The 16998-nt window shown below is 57.0% G+C and overlaps 2 protein-coding genes across 8 annotated transcripts; one reads left to right on the top strand and one right to left on the bottom strand.

Annotated features, from left to right (window-relative positions):
- Positions 1-418: 418 nt before the first annotated feature.
- On the bottom strand, positions 419-8863 carry GUK1 (guanylate kinase 1). 6 transcript variants are annotated; one of them, XM_087816902.1, is made up of 9 exons: positions 8203-8302; positions 7596-7715; positions 3145-3258; positions 2852-2893; positions 2077-2173; positions 1133-1271; positions 964-1057; positions 722-807; positions 419-623 (listed from the first exon to the last, which is right to left on the bottom strand). In XM_087816902.1, the coding sequence occupies exons 3-9, from the start codon at positions 3254-3256 to the stop codon at positions 588-590; spliced, it is 606 nt and encodes a 201-aa protein (XP_087673028.1). In that variant the 5' UTR covers positions 3257-3258; positions 7596-7715; positions 8203-8302; the 3' UTR covers positions 419-587. The 6 variants fall into 6 exon arrangements, with proteins under 6 accessions (XP_087673028.1, XP_087673024.1, XP_087673025.1 ...); XM_087816898.1 differs by lacking the exons at positions 7596-7715; positions 8203-8302 and adding an exon at positions 8764-8863; XM_087816899.1 differs by lacking the exons at positions 7596-7715; positions 8203-8302 and adding an exon at positions 8764-8863 and having other exon boundaries at positions 964-1048.
- Positions 8864-8949: 86 nt separating this feature from the next.
- On the top strand, positions 8950-13311 carry MRPL55 (mitochondrial ribosomal protein L55). Of its 2 annotated transcripts, none has more exons than XM_016203515.2 (4): positions 8950-9095; positions 9841-9927; positions 11508-11709; positions 11979-13311. In XM_016203515.2, the coding sequence occupies exons 2-4, from the start codon at positions 9902-9904 to the stop codon at positions 12123-12125; spliced, it is 375 nt and encodes a 124-aa protein (XP_016059001.2). In that variant the 5' UTR covers positions 8950-9095; positions 9841-9901; the 3' UTR covers positions 12126-13311. The 2 variants fall into 2 exon arrangements, with proteins under 2 accessions (XP_016059001.2, XP_016059002.2); XM_016203516.2 differs by having other exon boundaries at positions 9838-9927.
- Positions 13312-16998: the final 3687 nt, after the last annotated feature.

The raw sequence follows: 16998 nt of genomic DNA, 5'->3' as shown, positions 1-16998 counted from the left end.
ATCTGTCCCTCACCTGGCTCAGAGACCAGGAGAGGTGGCTGGGGCAGGATGAGTCCTCCAGGGCCTTCTCCTCCCAGTTTCAAGGTACCTTGGGAAGACAATGGGAGAGTTGTGTGCTGTCAGCCTCACCCTGCCTCAGGACAGGAAGCAGCCCAGCCTTAGGGTACTCCCTAGTACTCCTTAGCAGGGCATCCCTGCTGGTCTCTGTGATGTGGAGCTGGGGCACGTGGGGAGCCTGGGGAAGTAGTGTGCAATTGGGGAGCAGCCCCACTGGCCAACAGTACCGAGTAGCAGATATGGGGTAGAACCTGCTGCTTACAGCCCTCCTGGGGCTGGCTGTTTAGGAGAGGGGGCTGCCAGGAGTGAAGGTCCAGCATGAAGGATGCAGGGCCAGGATGGCAATCCATGGACTCAAGGACACTCCAACCAGTAGCTCTTTATTAGGACGTGGGCCCAGCTCCCACAGGAGAGCAGGATTGATCAGGGGCACCCAGAAAGAGGCAGGCAGAGGCAACATTGCCAGGGTCACCCTGGCCACCAGGATGGGTACAGGATCCTGTACAGGGGGGACATAGCCATTGGCATCCTCAGGAGCAGCCTGTCCCCTGGGCCTTCTTCATTTCCTGCAGGAGAAAGAGGGGCTTGCCTTGGATCCCAAGTCCCCTATCCCAGACCCTTTCCGGCACAGACAGATTTATCATTGCCCCCTGGCAGAGCCCACCTCCGAGAGTGCCTCCTTCAGGATCCCGTAGGCCTTGTCCAGGTTATCATTGACGATGATCAGGTCAAACAGGCCTGGCTCATTGCCTGAGGGGGGCGGGGGGGGGGCACAGGGCCAGCAGAGGCTTGGTGAAGGGAGGGGGGCTGTGGGTGACAGCTCCGGACCCTGCCTCCCACCTCTGGCAGATGAGTCTTCTGCTATGGGGGAGGGTGGGGGGACAATGGCCGCACCCACATACTCACTGTTTTCCATGTCTGCCTGGGCAGCAGCCAGCCGCTTGGCCAGGCTCTCCTCGGTCTCCGTGTTCCGCTGCCGCAACCTCTGCTCCTGAAGTGCCTAAGGAGGGTCAGAGCCTGCAGGGCAGCCCTAGTCCCTCCTCCACCCCTCCCCTGCCTGGCTCCCTGCCCCCACCAGGACTTCCAGAGAGGGTGGCTGCACACAGATGTAGATGGGCCTCAGGTCAGTCTTTTTAATGTTGCGCACACCCTGGAGGTCCACATCCAGCACGCAGATTCTGTTCATGGCCTGCACCACACGCACAGCGGCTTTGCTAAGGAGGCAGGAGGGGAGGGGCCGTTCAGCCAGGGCTCCTTGGGTCCTAACACCCACACCACCTCCACTGCCATCCCCTGGGGTCCTGCTTCGAAGCCCCATTCCCTGCTCTGGGCCTGGTAGGAGAGAGGGAGCCAGCAGGGGCCCACCCTGACCCCAGTGTCTGCTCTCCCTTTCCGGAAGCACTCCCTCAGTAACCCTTTCATGCTGGGCCATCTGCTAAGCTTGGAGGGGGGAGGGGCGCAGTGGGGAACGGCAGAAAGGCCCTGGCTGTCACCACTGGGCTCAGGGCTCCTGGGTGCCCACCATCTAAGGCTAACAGCAGCCCCAGTGACCCCCTTCAGAGGCTGACTGCCCTTGCCAGCTGCACCTGGGGCGGAGCACATCCGTCCCATGGGGCTTAGGTACAGGCTGCACACAGCAAGCCTGGGCCCGCCTGTGCAATGATGCTGCTCTGGATGTGTGTGGGAGGTGGGCAGCTGTTGTTGGGCTGGGGACTGTCCCAGGCTGCCCTACTGGTTGAAGGGGAGGGGAACGGACTGAAGTGCAGCCTACAGACCTCTGAGATTCAGATCCTCTGAGTTTTCACTGCACACCAGCCTCTCACTTGGCCCCCTCTTCCCACAGCAGCCTGGCCAGGTGTGGTGAGGAGTGGATAGCCTGGAGAGCCCAGACTGTTCCCCCATTAACCCCTGGAAGGGCTGGGTCCCTTACCCTGACAGCTCATAGAAAGAACCCCTTGCCTGGGCTGCTCCCTCTAGGTCCCCAGGAGATCTGGAGGGAGGGTGCTGAGTGTGGCCCACCTAGTCCCATACAGGTTCCCCGAGAACTCAGCGTGCTCGATGAAGTCCCCGGCAGCAATGTCCCGCTGCATCACCTCCCTGGTCACAAAGTAGTAATCTATAAAGAGCAGGAGCTGTTGAAGCTGCCCACAGCCAGACCACCATGGCCCATGCAACCACACAGGGGCAAAACCAGCTTCTGTTCTGGGCTTGTCTGCTCATCTATCCATCCACACCTAGAGCTGTTCCAGCCACTAGGGAGATGTCTGAGGAGGGAACAGACACATCTCATACTGTCCTCACTGAAGGGGGCGGGGAGAATGCCAGCTTCCACAGGAGAGGCTGGGGACCTGGAGACTGCTGGCTTCTGGGGGTAGAGTTGGGAGGTGCTGGTGACTGCCAACTTCAGTGGGGGAGGTTGGGGGGACTTCAATGCTCTGCTTCAGGAAGGTACAAACACCCTAAGGTTACAAAAGATGCTTATGATGTCAGAGCCCGAAATGGCGTGCACGGCTGACCCCACCTATACTGCCATGTATAATGCAGTGCTCATTCAGGCAGAGGTGCCCCACAGCTGCCTGCTCCTGGGATCAGAGCCTCCATCAGGCTTTCACATGGACAGGTGGTGTCAGCATGAGATTTGATGCCTATTATCTAACGAGGCCTGCCGACCCACTCACCCTGGAGAAGGGCCCGCATCACATGGGGAGAATGGGGCCTCATGCATCATCCTGACAAGTGTGTGTGGGGCAGCTCCAGAGCTGCACTGGAGAACTGAGTGGCAGGGCCAGCTTACCTTTGCCATTCTCTTCTCCTGGCCTCGGGTCCCTCGTCGTGTCTAGGAGGAAGCACCTGTGACCCATCTGGAACACCCAGAGCCCACACATCCCATCCCTGGGGCCTTCCCACAGGGCCCACCTCAGCCTGTCACAGGGAGGCTTCAGGGAGGTCAGCAGCACGGGCACATCCCGTGTACGTGAGGGAGGGTTCCGGGGGCGGGGGGCTTAGCAGTGTGGGCATGTCCCTATAGATGTGGGGATGTGGGGCTCCAGGGGGGTCAGCAGGGCCCCCAAACCCGTGGGACCTCACGGGACACGCTGAACCCGAAGATGCTGCCATGCTCCTGTAGAAGTCTCTTGAGTAGAGTGCTCTTTCCGGCCCCAGAAGGTCCACTCAGGACGACAGGCCTTGGTCCTGACATCCCTGTGGGCAAGTGGGAGATGTCAGCAGGCCTGAGTGGGGTGGCTGCAACTGCAACCCCTCCAACTCTCCCTAGGAATCAGCGCTAAGGGCCATACTCAAACCTTAGCTGCACCTCCCTGATGGGTGGGCCACCTGGTACCACAAACACATGGCCTCCCCAGCTGGGTGCACTCTTACCCCACCTGTGGAGCCTGGACCTCTGCTCCTGGGAAGGGCACACCTGGGTGCCCACACATGCATCTCCTGGCACCATGCCCTAGATAGAGGTGGCCGAGGTTAAGCTCAGTGGAACCCAAATCCTGTTCTGGGAACTTCCATCAGGAAGTGAGGGGCCGACCCAGAGGGACCACAGCTTCCTGACCTCCCCTCCTCTCTGATTCTTGCTGGGAAGCCAGCAAGAGGGCAGCAGTGGTCCCCTCCCAGCCCACAGCACAAGGCTAAGACACCTGCAACAGGTGAGAGCGGGTGAAGAGGGGATTGGGGGAGGTATCAACCCAGCTCTGTGCCCGCCTCACACCTCAAGCCCCCTCCCCAGAACAGGACCTACCTCCTGGGTGGGGCTAGGCCACCTCTGTAAGCCCAGGCTGCTCACGATGAGCTGGGAGAGGTGAGTAATCCCAGCCTATCTGACCTCTTAGATTAAACTCCTCCCAGGGCAATCGGCCCTGCCCATTAGGTGCCCTGGGGAAGAGGAGGCTGCTCCTGGCCCTTCAGTAGTGGCCTACCACCCAGCCACGGGAGCTTGATGTCAGAAGGCCAGGTGTAAGTGTGCCCTGCCTCAGAGGGAAACCAGATGGGTGTGTGGGAGCTGGAGCAGTTCCCTGCGCAGGCCTGGCCCTGCAGGCTGTCTGGAACCCCCTGGTAAGGTGTGGAGGCCCCCAAAGTGCAGTCAGTGGCCAGCAGACAGGAAATTAGGCCCAGGAGGGATGGGCCATTTGGCTCAGGGATGCCCTGTCACCCGTCTCCAGCAAGACCCCCATCAAGCACTGCTTTCCTAATCCACAATGTAGGCCAACTGGGTAATCTGGCTAAAGCACTGCTATTCTGGGGCTATCACACCACACACATGCTCCCTGGGGAAAGTGGGAAACAGACACAGGAGGAAGGGACCCAGAGGAACCCATCAACACTCTGAGTGTCATCTCCAAGTGACTCTTAGTTCCTTGGCCTTTTGCGAGTTTCCCATTACAAAAAGCACCTTGCTTCTACCTAGAGATAATCCCAGTGAAATTCCAGCTCCTTTCTGGCATCCCAGCTTTCTTACCCAAATACACATGCCACATACACACCTGCATTCCACACATACATCTGCATGCATCTGCGTCTGACTCTAAGACCATGGCTACTGCCCACCAGCAGAGTGTAGCCCTGTCTCTCCCCTGAGGCCTGGTGCACAAGATATCTCTCCCTCACTGGCACCCCTCACAAAGCTCTGTCCTTTGCAGAAAGGATGTCCTATGGGCAGCCCAGCCTACTCCCCTGAGTCTGTCCTGACTTTCTAGGCACTGGGTGACTGGGGAAGTAAGTGGAGGGAGAGACCCAGCAGGGCAGAAGAGAGGCTGGGTGTCTGCCCCTCTGGCTGAGCAAATGTGGTTATCCAGTGGCCTAGAACCCCTGGACCTGATGGTGTGTTTGGTGCTACAGGAACATTTGTTCTTCCAGGGCAGGAGCAGCCCCAAGCGGACACACGGTGGTGGCCATGGCGATGACCAGGAGGCCTGCCCAAGCCTTGATCATGGGAGCAAGCCCTCAAACCAGTGGGCACTCAACCCAGTAGGCACTCGACTTAGGGAGTCTACCTCCAGGGAGGGGAGGACCCAAAGGCTTCCCTACCTTCCTGTTAGGGACTTGGGAGGCGCCTTCCAGGGGGCTGAGAGTACAAAGAAGGGAGTGCGGCCCATCCTGCCTGCTTGCACGTAAGCCCCTAAGGGACACTCTGCTCTCTGCTGTGTGCCCGCCATGGGTGGGCTCCCTACCCTCGCACCTCCACAACCCTGTGGGCACCCCCCAGCTCCCAACTGTAACCTGGTCAGCAGGACCCAGGGCTCCTTCTCCAACATGTTTCCCCAGCAGTTCCTGCAATTCTCCATGCCTGCAGTCAGGCCACACCTCCTGGCCATGAGCTCTGACACCTGGAGACTGCAAACCTGCATGGGACTAGTCTTCAGTTAGGACTAAACACCACATATCAAGTCCCAGTGCTGACACCCTCACAGGGCATGTGGCACAGGTCCTGCTTGTCACCTCACAAGCAGGTTTCTATTCTGCGCCCTCCATCCTGTGGTGGGACATTGGGCAGGGGAGCCTGTCTCACCGAGCAGCACCCTCAACCTGGGGGGAGCCCTACCCCCAGGCCCACTACCTGCCTGCACTGGGCCAGCGGTGAGCCGGGGGTGCATCCACACAGGATTGGCTGGCAGCTGCAAAGCTCACTCTCTGCCTGGCTCTGAATCACCACAACCCTCAGCCCCAGGCACTCCAGTGAAGCCATCATCTGCCCCACTTTGCAGTCTCACAGTGGCAGGGTCCAGCCTGTTCAGCCTGGCTAAGGGCATATGTGCTGAATATTACCCTGTCGGGCTTACAGAGCTGAGTCCCACCTGGAGGTTGGCTCTCAGAGCACAACGGCTGGCTCACACACACTACAAAGGGATGGCCTGGCCCTGCACAAGTGCCTGGAGAGCAGCTGGAGACAGGGCTCTGTCCAGTAAAGCCACCTTCCACAGAACACCCAGCATGGGATGGGGCTTTGGCCTTGAGGCCTCAATAGTCACAGAGACTGACTTTGGCCCCAGTGCCTGCAGAACCAACTGACTGAAATGTGCAAATCAGAGGAGTCATCTCTTGGGAAGACAGAGCCCTCTAGCTGGAGGTGTTCTGGGTTTTCCACTCCTTGACTATCCCACAATCCCAAACCCTAGCAGACTGGAAAGAAATGGCAAAGCTCACAGGACTGAAAAAACCCCCCCCGGGATGTAAGCCCATGCATTCCGGAATGCTCTCCGATGGAACCCTGCCCAAGAAGCACCCAATGCAGCCAGGCAGCCTTCTTCCAGAAGCATGAGGTGGAACCTCCCCTTTCCAGCTTCCACTTTCATCCTGCTCTGTCCCAAGAGCATGGCACTGTCATCACCTTCCTTCCTTCCTTCCCTCCTTCCCTCCCTCCCACTACTCTACAAGACATCCAAGACAAGGCATGACCTCTGAGAACACAGAAAGGGAAGGTCAAGTCCTGCCAGTCCTCTTGTAAGCTACAAGCCACAAGATGGGAAGGAATCTGGCTCAGGACAGCAGGTCATGTCTCAGCCCCCAAAGAAGCCCTGTGGGGCAGGGCTCTGTGTGTGGGACATATCCTGGCCCAGTAGCCTTGAAAAACCAGTCAGCCTTTGAGAACCTGGCTTGAACTGGGACAGCCACAAAGCAGCCAGCCATTTCCTTCTCACTTCTCCCCACAGTAGGGCAGGGACTATTCCTCCCATGAGAGAAAGCTGGCCCCTCAAAAGCATGGGCAAGAGCCACACCATCTGTGCAGGACTTGGGCCTGTCTGGGTCTCTTTCCACAAAGAAGGACCAGGATTCAGTCCTGTACCAAATCCCAATTCTGCATCACAGGCAGAGGGCAGAGGAAGCACAAGAGGAGAGGGAAGGGTCCCAGGCAAGCAAGCTACGAAGCAGGAGGGGCACAGGCCCTAAAAGGAATCAGCCTTGCTCTCAGAGAGAGGAAACTGAGACCCTCAAATGCAGGATCAGCTGGGACCAGGGAAGGCAGGACCAGGGAAGACTGAGGGGTGGCACATGCAGTCAGCAGGGACCAGGGGAGACTGAGGCCCAGTCCACTGAGGTAGCAGTGACTTGGACAGCTCCTGTCCACAGAAGTACCTGTGCCCATTTTGGAGCTCCCAGTTGCTCACCCTCATTACCGACTTTCACTGCTAGTGGGTTGGAGTCACCTCTTTCCACCCGAAACCATATCACAATACCCCCTTTATTTCTGCTCTTCCTCAGATCGACTGAACATGTTTTTCCACCTATGATGAACATGCTGCAAAAGACTGAAATTTACAGTTTAGGTGTAAAGAAAAAATTTTTTTGGTACGGCTGAATAGAAAAGTAGTGATTGTACTGCTATAACTCCTGAAATCTGCTACTCGAGAAAATTACTGATATCACCCGCCCTAGTCAAAGATCAAGGGCCACGTCTATATGAACCCAGAATCTAAACAAAGTCCAAGCACTCTGCACCTGTCATAGGTGTGGCCCTGACCTGGGCATAAGTGAGCTTGGTGTTGCAGGCAGTTGTGTGGCATTCTGCAAACATGGATAGAGTGGAAGCTCACCTGGCAGAAAATTAAGCTTGTTTGTGGTAAGACAGGAAACCCCACGTGTCCCAGATCCCTCCTGGGAGTTAAGGGGAAGGTTTTCCTACATTCCTCACAGCAAGTCATGGTCTGGAAGGTCTAAGAGTAACAGAAAAGTCCATAAAAGCCCACATTTGGACAGGCATGCTGCTTAGGGGATTCACAAGAGGCTGACCACGAGGGGCAAGTCCAGATGCCCCTCTTGCTGTCCCTGTAGGCCCCACCCCACACTAGCCAGTGGTCATCTCAGCTTACAGCTTCTCTCTACCCCAGTGAAAGACAACAGTAATAACAGGTGAGGTGACACCCCTCACTGCTCCTCCCAAAACCAGCACCTGAATGAACTAGGCTCATTCCCTCTGTTCCCAAAAGAATGTCTAAGAGCAGCAATGGGCAGCTCCAGTAATCTAGACTTGAGGTCTCTGGGACTGAGAGAAGTATGGGCCCTGGAGGAGACCAGGAACCGGCAGTCCTGGTGGCCCCGAAGGCTGGTAGCGACTGTGGGGACTCTGCCATACCAGGCTCCTCAGGTGGCCACTAACGGCCTTTGATCTCCCAGGGTTTTCGGCTCTGTTGTGTGGCCCACCTTGGGGAGGAGTGTCAGACTGCTTCCCCTCTCTGCCCTTCCGCATCCTTCCGGGTCCACAATGGCATCCAGAATGAAGTCCTCGGGCTGCAGGGGTTTTACAAGTAGTCTGGAGCTTTCCGTGCCAGGATAATTTCCTCCCACGTTTTGAGAACTGGCACATAGGAACCAGCTTTTAATATGCCTAAGAAAAATGGCCACCAAAAGCAACTTTAACACCCAGACACGCAAACACACAGGACACAACTTCAAAAAGCAAGGCGACCCCTTAAAAGAAGTCAATTCACCTCCATGAAAAACCGCACTACCCAGTCCTCGTGTCCCCTGCTTCGCTCGCTCGCTACAAGCGACAAGCCAGCGTAAGTGGTCTGGAAGCCACCGAGGGCAGTAGGGGGCAGTTCCGGTGGCTACCAGACAAGGCCCCTTGATGCACCGAGGAACGCGGGAAGCTACGTCCTGGGTGTGGGGAGACAGCTGAACGCGAGCGGCTCAAACACGTGGGGACCGCGACGGCCCCCAGGAAGGCCCTCTGAAACCTGTGCTTGCCCACACGCCACTCACCGTCTGAGGGGGCCCGGCCCAGGGCCGCTGCCGCCAGCCTGGCCAGAGGGCGCCGCAGCATGAGGGGCCACGGCCGCCGCCCTCGGAGACGTACGCCACAGCGCCGTGCCGGCCCACTTCCGCTCGCCGGCCTACGTCAGCGCCGCGCCGTGCCCGCCCCACCCTGAAGGGCTCTACGTAAGCGCGGCGCGACGGAACACTCGGATAACCTGCGGCTGCGCCGCCGGAGGGCCCCGCGTTGGCTCGGAAAGAACGGCGTGTGCGGCACCGGCCACTCCCTCTCCCGCCTGGCCAGTGGCTACAGGCCGCTGGTCCTTGAGACCGCTCCAGAGGTCAGTAAGGGAGGCAGGTTGGTGCCGCGTCGTGCGGGCAGGGAGGGCTTTCCCGAGGGAGGTTCGGGCCCCGCGGGCATCCGGTTGGGAAGCTTATAGCTTTTCCCTCTCCCGCCGCTAAGGCGGAGGGAGGCCTGCGGTTGCCCTGCCCTGACAGGGAACAGCGAAACAAACCTGCGCCTCTCGGCCTGGAGGACTCGTTTCATGGAGGCTGAATGCCGAGACCTCAGGCATTTGGTTTTGAAACTTCTGGTTTGTTGCCGCGGAAACCTCAGCACAGGCACAGACGCTACCCTGGGAGTTAGGGCCTAGTAAGAGTGACCCTGGGCTTCGGCTCCCTCCATGTGCCACAGGGGCCCTTACCTCGCTGGATTTTGTGAGAATTAAATTACCTTGGAAACAAGGTATGAACCAACCTAAGTTTCCGTTGTACTCCATGCTCAAAGCAGCTTCCTGACTCTGTAACTCAGCAGAATGGACCCAGGCCCTGCCCAGACTTACCGAGTCAGGATCTTTGGGAGTAGGATCTGGGTATCTGTTGTTCACAAACCTTCCACGGGTGATTCTAATGCCAGGTCAGGGCGAGAGCTTGAGAGGTGACTGGAAGAGACTGGCAGTGACCTGGGCATAACACACCTGTTTGTAGATGTGATTAGGTCTGTGGCTTTCTGTCCTGGCTGGGATTTGGCAAGGATCAATTATGTGGAAAAGCCTGCCTGTTAAAAAGACTTTTCTTGCTCAGCAGGTCACAACTGGGCCAGTGACTGGCCTTGGGCCTCCACGTGCTACAGTGGCGCTCAGGAGGAATGGCAGTTGTGGGCAGGATGATTGGGTAAGCACAAACAGGCTCCTTAGGTTTGCTGTCATGGGGCCACCCAAATGAATGTAAACTCTGCAGCCTCAGGCTGTCCTGCCTTAGGGAAGCCTCCCAAGTCAGTGTGTTTATCTGGAGAACACACACAAGTACACATGGACAGATGCCCTGACAGGGTGTTGGGGGAGGAATAGGAAGCAGCTTGCAACTACTTAGCACCAGACAGTGGTGGCAGTCACTTTCCTATTCAGAGCCTGCAACCTAGCCCTGCTCTGAGGTCTTTGGAGAATGCCATGGCCTTCCTGCTGTTCCCCTTGCCCCACTGCCTCCCCAAAATTGGAAGCATGGTGTGGTTAGTGTTGCCAGAGGAGGAAATGAGGGCAGGTTTCTTGTTTCTCTGGAATCTGGGGAGAGGGATGTGGCACTTGACGTCTGAGTCAGTGTGAAGATGGGGTAGGGACTCTGGCTGCAGCATTCCCTAGACGGCCCTCATCCTGGGAAGGTTTCATATGGGAACTGATACTATAGTGGGAGAACACAAACATTCTCAAGGGTTGGCTCCATCCCCTTCCAGAAGCCTCCCCAACCCAGTGATCTCAGGTTCTCAAGATGGGCTGTGCCCTGGGCTCACAGACACTGCTAGGCACAGGCCCTGCCTGATTGCAGGCTCTTCTGGTGCTGGAGCTCCCCCACATCTCCTTTCTCCTGTCTTACATTTCTGAAGGCAGGGACTAGATTCATTTGGCCAAAATTTACTGAGTGCTCAGCTGGTGGTCTAGGACTTAACAGTCAAGCTGTGGTTCTTGGCCCCAGGCCATCAGAGTCTAGCAGAGGAGATGGGCCCTCAGTCCTGGGTGTCAGCTGGGAAGTGCAGGGGGTAGGTCTCAATCTAAATTTGCATGAAAGCCAGGCTGAAGGGGACTTAGGGTGTCACAAGGCAAGGCCCAAAGTAGTGAGAGCCAGGCAGGGCAGGTCCTTGCCTCGGAGAATGTGCTCTTCCCTGTGTGGGAGGTTTTGAATGTCTTCCACTTTCAGAAGCTAGTGGGTTCCACAGGTCTTGGTGTGCTCAGGCTGCCCCAACAGAACACCACAGACCAGGCAGCTTATTTCCCACAGTTCTGGAGATGTTTCTCTTCCTAGTTCAGAGGGTCACCTCCTCTGTGTCTTCACAGGACAGAGAGAGGGAGCCAGTTCCCATCCTTTCTTATAAGGGCACCATTCCCACTGTAAGGGCCCTACCCTCATGATCTCATCTAACCCTAATCACCCCCCAAAGGCCCTGCTCTTGATGCCCTCTTATCTGGGGTTAGAACTTCAATACGTGAATTTGGGGATACAAAACATTCAGTTCACAGTACCAGGTCCCTGTTCCCCTAAAAGGCAGCTTCCTGCTCCATGCTTATGTGCAGGGCTCCAGACATCTAGAGAATGCTATCCTAAGTCTCCTGTCCTCAGCAGTCTGGAAGCCTCTTGTGCCTCTTCCCAGACTTGGGGTAGGAGCTGCTCTGACCACATCTCAAACCTAGGGGATCGCTGTGGGCACCCAAAGGAGCTGGCTGATCTGGGCTGACCAGATGACCAGCATGTTGTGTGTGCAGCCTGCTGCGGCAGCATGTGGTGATGGGGGATGCCTCCGTGGGCCGCTGTTTGCACATGTCCTCCCATCGGGCTGATAGCAGCAGAGCCTCGCTCACTCGTGTGCACAGACAGGCCTATGCACGCCTCTACCCCATGCTCCTGGTCAAGCAGGATGGCTCCACCATCCACATCCGATACCGGGAGCCCAGACGAATGCTGGCGGTAAGCTTCCCTCCGTGGGGTGCATGTCTGGGCTAGATGGGGGAGGGAGGGCGGACAAGTCATGGAACTAACTCCACACACCAAGATCAGACAGCAGCAGCAGCAGGCTGTGTGTAAAAATAAAAACACAAAAAAACCACACAAGAACATGTCCTGGGTAAACAAGCAAAAATTTCTTTAAAGAGTGGAAGCTTTGAAGGGAGAGAAGTGGCAGACACTTCCTAGTCCCTTCCAGTGAGCAGAGCCCCCCCCCCCCCCTTCCTCAACAGATGCCTGTGGACCTGGATGCCCTATCCCAGGAGGAGAGGCGGGCACGGTTCCGCAAACGTGAGATCCAGCTCCAAGGGAAGGAGGAGCCAGAGCTCCTTGACAACTTTGACCTGGAGCAGTACAAGCAGTTTTGGACCAAGAAGTGACCATGCCCACAAGCTGCCCTGGTTCAGGATGCTGTAGAAGGGGAGGGGCATTCATGTTTAAATTCAGTATCAGGATTTTAAATCCACCTTGTCTGTCTTTCTCATACATCTACTGGATGGGCTCTCTGCGACTAAACTCACTGGAGGGCTCAGAGTTGGGTCAAATTGCAGTTTTAGAGGAGGCTCAAAGGGCACATGAGCTGTCTACGTGACAGAAGTTGTGGGTGCTTCTCTCACTGCAGGAAGCGTCTGGTACTGCCTAGCCACTCCTTTGGGCTTTGGAGCCCCCTCTGCCTTTGCCTCAGTACTAGGGGCTCTCTCAGGGAGCACAGTGGCATGGGGAGTGGGTGTGATCCAAGGATGTTTGCGCCTAGCCTGCAGCTGCATGCTCTGCCCCTCTCTGATGCTCCCCTAGCCCTGCCCCCTGGCTGTGGGAAGATGTTCCCTGACAGAGAGGAGAAGGGGAGCAGCCAGCCCCATCGCTGACTTTTCAAGTCTGAGCTAAGAGCCTTGGTGGGCTGCCACCTTTTGCCCTTTCCTGCAAGACCTAAGGGGGCAACTACCAAACCTTTATACAAGCAACTGACCTGGCCCAGGCCTGGGGCTGCACCTTGTCCTATGCTAGGGGTTGATCATGGGACACTGGCTGTCAGGCTTTTTCATAAACCTGAGGGCCATGGTAGGACATTGCCATATAGATAGACAGCAGGGAGGGCATTCCAGCCATGACCATGGAGGCAAAATTCTGTGGAATGTGACCCTGCCTCTGATGGCAGCTCACAGGGAAGGATGTTAGGCTGGGTACCCACCGTGGACTCCCAGCCATGTGCAGCTCCTGAGGGCGGCTGCCTTCCAGGATCTGCGAACTGTCCGGTCTCAGGGACATTCCCACCTGGGCAGCCTCCCTGGATCCTTTATCCTTTTAGCTGCTGCCCCAGCTTACTGCTTACCACTTACCTGCAGGGAGGCACCCAGTATCTGCACTCACTGTTCAGGGCCAAGTTATTCATGGCACTTGTTGAAGATGGCAAGGCAGACCTTACTCAGGGTAGGGCTGTGGTGGTGGATGCAGTGGAGGGTGGAGTGAGCGTGGGGAAGAGGCTAAGTATTGCACAGAAAAGGGGGGATTTGTGCCAGGAGGTGGGTAGGAGTCAGTGTTAGGAAGTTACTATGATTACTCACCCAGTGGGAGTTCTGGTTAAACCCATCTAACAGGATTGCTACTGAAGGCAGGCAGGCAGGTGATCAGACTTCTGTGGAGGGTGGGGATTCTTGCCAGTAATGGAAGTGTAAAGATGGACCTTGAGGCTCAAGGCCTGGTGGGAGAGCTCTGAGGAGCCTGAGAAGGGTCAAGCAGAGTCCCATCTGCACTCCGTTAGGGTAGTGGTGGAGGTGATGGGGCTCCCTATAGCCCCTCAGCTCCTCCCATGTCTCTTCTGTCCCCCCTTATCCCCAGTCACCTCACCATAAAATGCCATCGATGCTGGTAACCCCAGTATCCAGAATATGGTTAGGCCTTCCCCAGGTAGGGATGTGGATTTAGGGGGGGCAGGCTTAGAGTTGACCTTGCTGCTCCCCAGTGCCTCCAGGCTGGCATCCAGCCTTTGTCAGATATGGCAATACTGCCTCTAGACCCACCACAGCCGCCCTGTGAGGTCCCATGGCCTCCTACCACCACACACTTCCCTCCCCAGCAAAGCTGGGATCCTGCAAAGGGCCCATCTGTGGCTTTGGACTTGCTGTCCCACACTGGAGGCTCCTGAGCTTGTGCAGGGCAAGTCGGGCACCCATGTGGGGGAGGTGAGGCTCAGACTTTACTTAGTGGTAGTATACTACAAGGTTGGGGCCCCAACCCAGTTGACTGCCAACTGTGGGAGCCCCCAAAAAGCTAGTGAGGGACTCAGTGGATGCAGGCCAGGAGAGCAGGTAGAGACAGGCTTTACCATTGCCTTACCCACTGAGTAACTACAGGCCACATAAGCAGGGTACACACTAGGGCAGCATCCTGTAAAAGAACCCATAGAAATGGCAACTCAGGAGACACCTTGTTTTAAGTCCCAAGTTTGCAGCCACCCTAGGGTTAGTGACCACTGTCACTGAGTCAGGTCTGTGACCCGTGGTGTTGCCAGGTGGGATGCACTTGTCTGACGACCAGCATGCTGAGCCATCAGCAGTGAGTGCCACATGCCTGCGTGGACTCTGCCTGCACTGGGGCAGACGTTCTCCCCAGTGTTGCCACAAACCAAGAGCGATGCCATGCGTGTTCACGCCCCTCCCCACTGTGACCACAGCAGGGTCCCAGTGCTGTGGCTGACCCCCGGCTCCCACAGCCACAGACGTGATGGCGGGAACTTCGGTGTTCTGGAGACTCATTTCCCCAACTTCCTTGGGGCACCTGTCTGTGGGCCCCGGTACACAGCACACATCGGAGACGGTGTCTTTCGGAGGCCACCCCTGGATCCTGGCATTACCACACAAAGTGACTTCTAACAATGGCTGTAGTGCCAGCCAGGCACTTGGGACCAGCTTTTGCCCTTTCAGAGCCTGGAACCGTATTTGGCTCCAGCCGAAGCGGCGTGAACAGGGGCAGGGCAGGGGGAGATGGACGCACAGGACCAGTTCAGCTGGGAAGACAAGATGTGAAGACCGACCAGCAGAGGGAGAACTACTTGGGTGAGCTCACAGCAGGGTCACAGTGCACGCTGACTTGTGAGCTGAGGGCTGGCCTCACTTCCTGCAGGCAACTTGCTGATGGTCCTGGTGAGCATAAACCTCACCTGGTACGCTAAGGGCTGGGTGAACTGCGTGGTGATGAACCCAGAACTGAAGCCAGTGGCTGTGAGTCAGGTGGAGTAGGAGGCGCTGTGAGTGCGCCGGGGACAGGGCGACTGCAGGAGAACGGGGGCACAGCGGGAAAGCGAGGGGCTGAGGCGAGGACTGCTGCCCCAGACACTCGCGTGCTTCCGCAGAGGCTACAAGAACGTGAAGAAGCCTACTGGCCAAGCAAGGAGGTAAGGGGTGGCCCCCTGGGGTTGACTACGCACAGCTGCAAGCACCTGCCCTCCCACAGGATTTTGTGGAGCACAAAGTGACCCTGAGAAGGGAGTGGACTGGCTTCTGGGTCTGGGGAGCTCTAGGTGCAGGGTGTGTGTGTGGGGTCCTAATGAAGGGGGGGGTACTTGGTAAGATCCAGGGTGGGTGCAGGTCTTAGGGGCTTGGCCTTGTCAGCCCAAGTGGAAGCTGGTAGCTGCAAGGAAGAGCTGGGGGATCCGGGTGGTGGTGTGTGTGTACGGGGGCTCCTCACCGGGTGTCTCTGCAGTGGCTCCGCTGGCCGACTGGCATTGTCCCGAGCAGCTAAGCTGGCGTTCTTGGTGTTCACAATAATTGCCCCTAAATGTTCCAGGATTTCATGGGGATAGGGGTCTGGGTGCGTCGTTCCTATTGAGGATTGGGGATGGGCCATCTTCCCTCAGGGACCCTTGGCTCCCTGGCCCAGGAAACCAGGGCTGGTTCACCCTGGTCGCCATGTCGGGGAGCCCTGCACAACCCTGAGAGCAGCGCCACCACGTGGAGAGCAGCCAGGGCCTCCCCAGACCCAAAAAACCAGAGGCCTGAGAAGGCAGAACCCTGGTAAGGGCTGGCTGGGGCATATAGGACTCTCAGCAGGCCTGCTGACTCCCTCTTGAGCCAGTGATTTTCCTGGTTCTAGGCCCCTTTTACTTCTTGGGATCCTCTGTAGATTGTGAGCCCAGGGAGCCCCAAGTGCATGGAGCCACATGCTACTCTAGAGGCCCAGGAGCAGTGTGGAGAGCAGTAGCCACTCTGGAGGCCAAGTGAGAGGTGTGGGGTGCAGAAGGGGGCACTACCCGGCAGAGAATGTTAGAAGGAACCATGAGAACGCCCCACAAATTTTTTGCTAGATGGGAAGGTCCCTGTTGGAGCTGCCCACTGTGCCAGCCACTGGCTATGTGTAGTACTGAGGAACTTCACTCTGTGATATAGCCATATGCAGTGACTACTGTGGTGGGCCTGGCACTGTGTACCCCCCTCACAGCCAGGAGTCACAAGAGCAGGGAAGAGAAGAAAAAGCACAAGAAAGAGGAGAGAAAAAAGCACAGGACCAAGGCAGCCTCCTTGCTGTCACTGGCTCCTGCTAGGTAGGTGCAGTAGCTCTGCCTTTGGAGCTGGGCAGGTAGTAGGCAGTTCCTCACAATGGGCATCCCCCGGTCTCCCCAGGGCCTGCCATTGCAGGCACAACTCTGACTCCTCCTCTCCCTGCTGCCAATAGGCAAGGGCATGAAAGCAACTGAAGCGCAGCCCACCAGGACCCTGTTCACTCCAGGTAGGCCCTGTCCTCAGTGAAGCCTTTGAGCATGTGCCCTGCCAGGCCCAGGGAGCTGGAGGGAAGGCTTCTGGGGGCCCTACCAGGACCCTGTAAGCACGCAAGGTATCTAGGTGAGGCCTCACCCCCAGATGGCCCTAGGCGCACAAAGGGAAGACAAACCTGCCCAGAAGAGGTCCACCTACTTTAGGCTCCAAATACTGCTACTTCTATTTTTCTTTATCTTGACTCACCCTTTGTACTTAAATAAACTTATTTTAAGGCGAAGGTTACGTGTTCCAATAGAAAGTGATGTGTAAAAGTGTACTGAATGCCTTGGGTTCCAACAGTACCACCTTAGACCTCACTGGGTGGGGGACTCCTAGTGGCCAGCAGAGGGTGGAGGGACCAGAAATTGCTAACCTGCAGGTGGGTCTTTCTGAGGTGGATGACTGCTGGGGTAGAAGGCAGCCAGATTGGGTGCTTATAATTGGTGGGTGGAGGTAACCTTGTACTTGGAGAGACACTATTTCCTCAGCTATCCAGAGACCT

This window comes from Miniopterus natalensis, chromosome 4, assembly GCF_054644295.1.
Source record: "Miniopterus natalensis isolate mMinNat1 chromosome 4, mMinNat1.hap1, whole genome shotgun sequence".
Classification (NCBI taxonomy): Eukaryota; Metazoa; Chordata; class Mammalia; order Chiroptera; family Miniopteridae; genus Miniopterus; species Miniopterus natalensis.
This window is presented reverse-complemented; position numbering and strand designations above follow the sequence as displayed.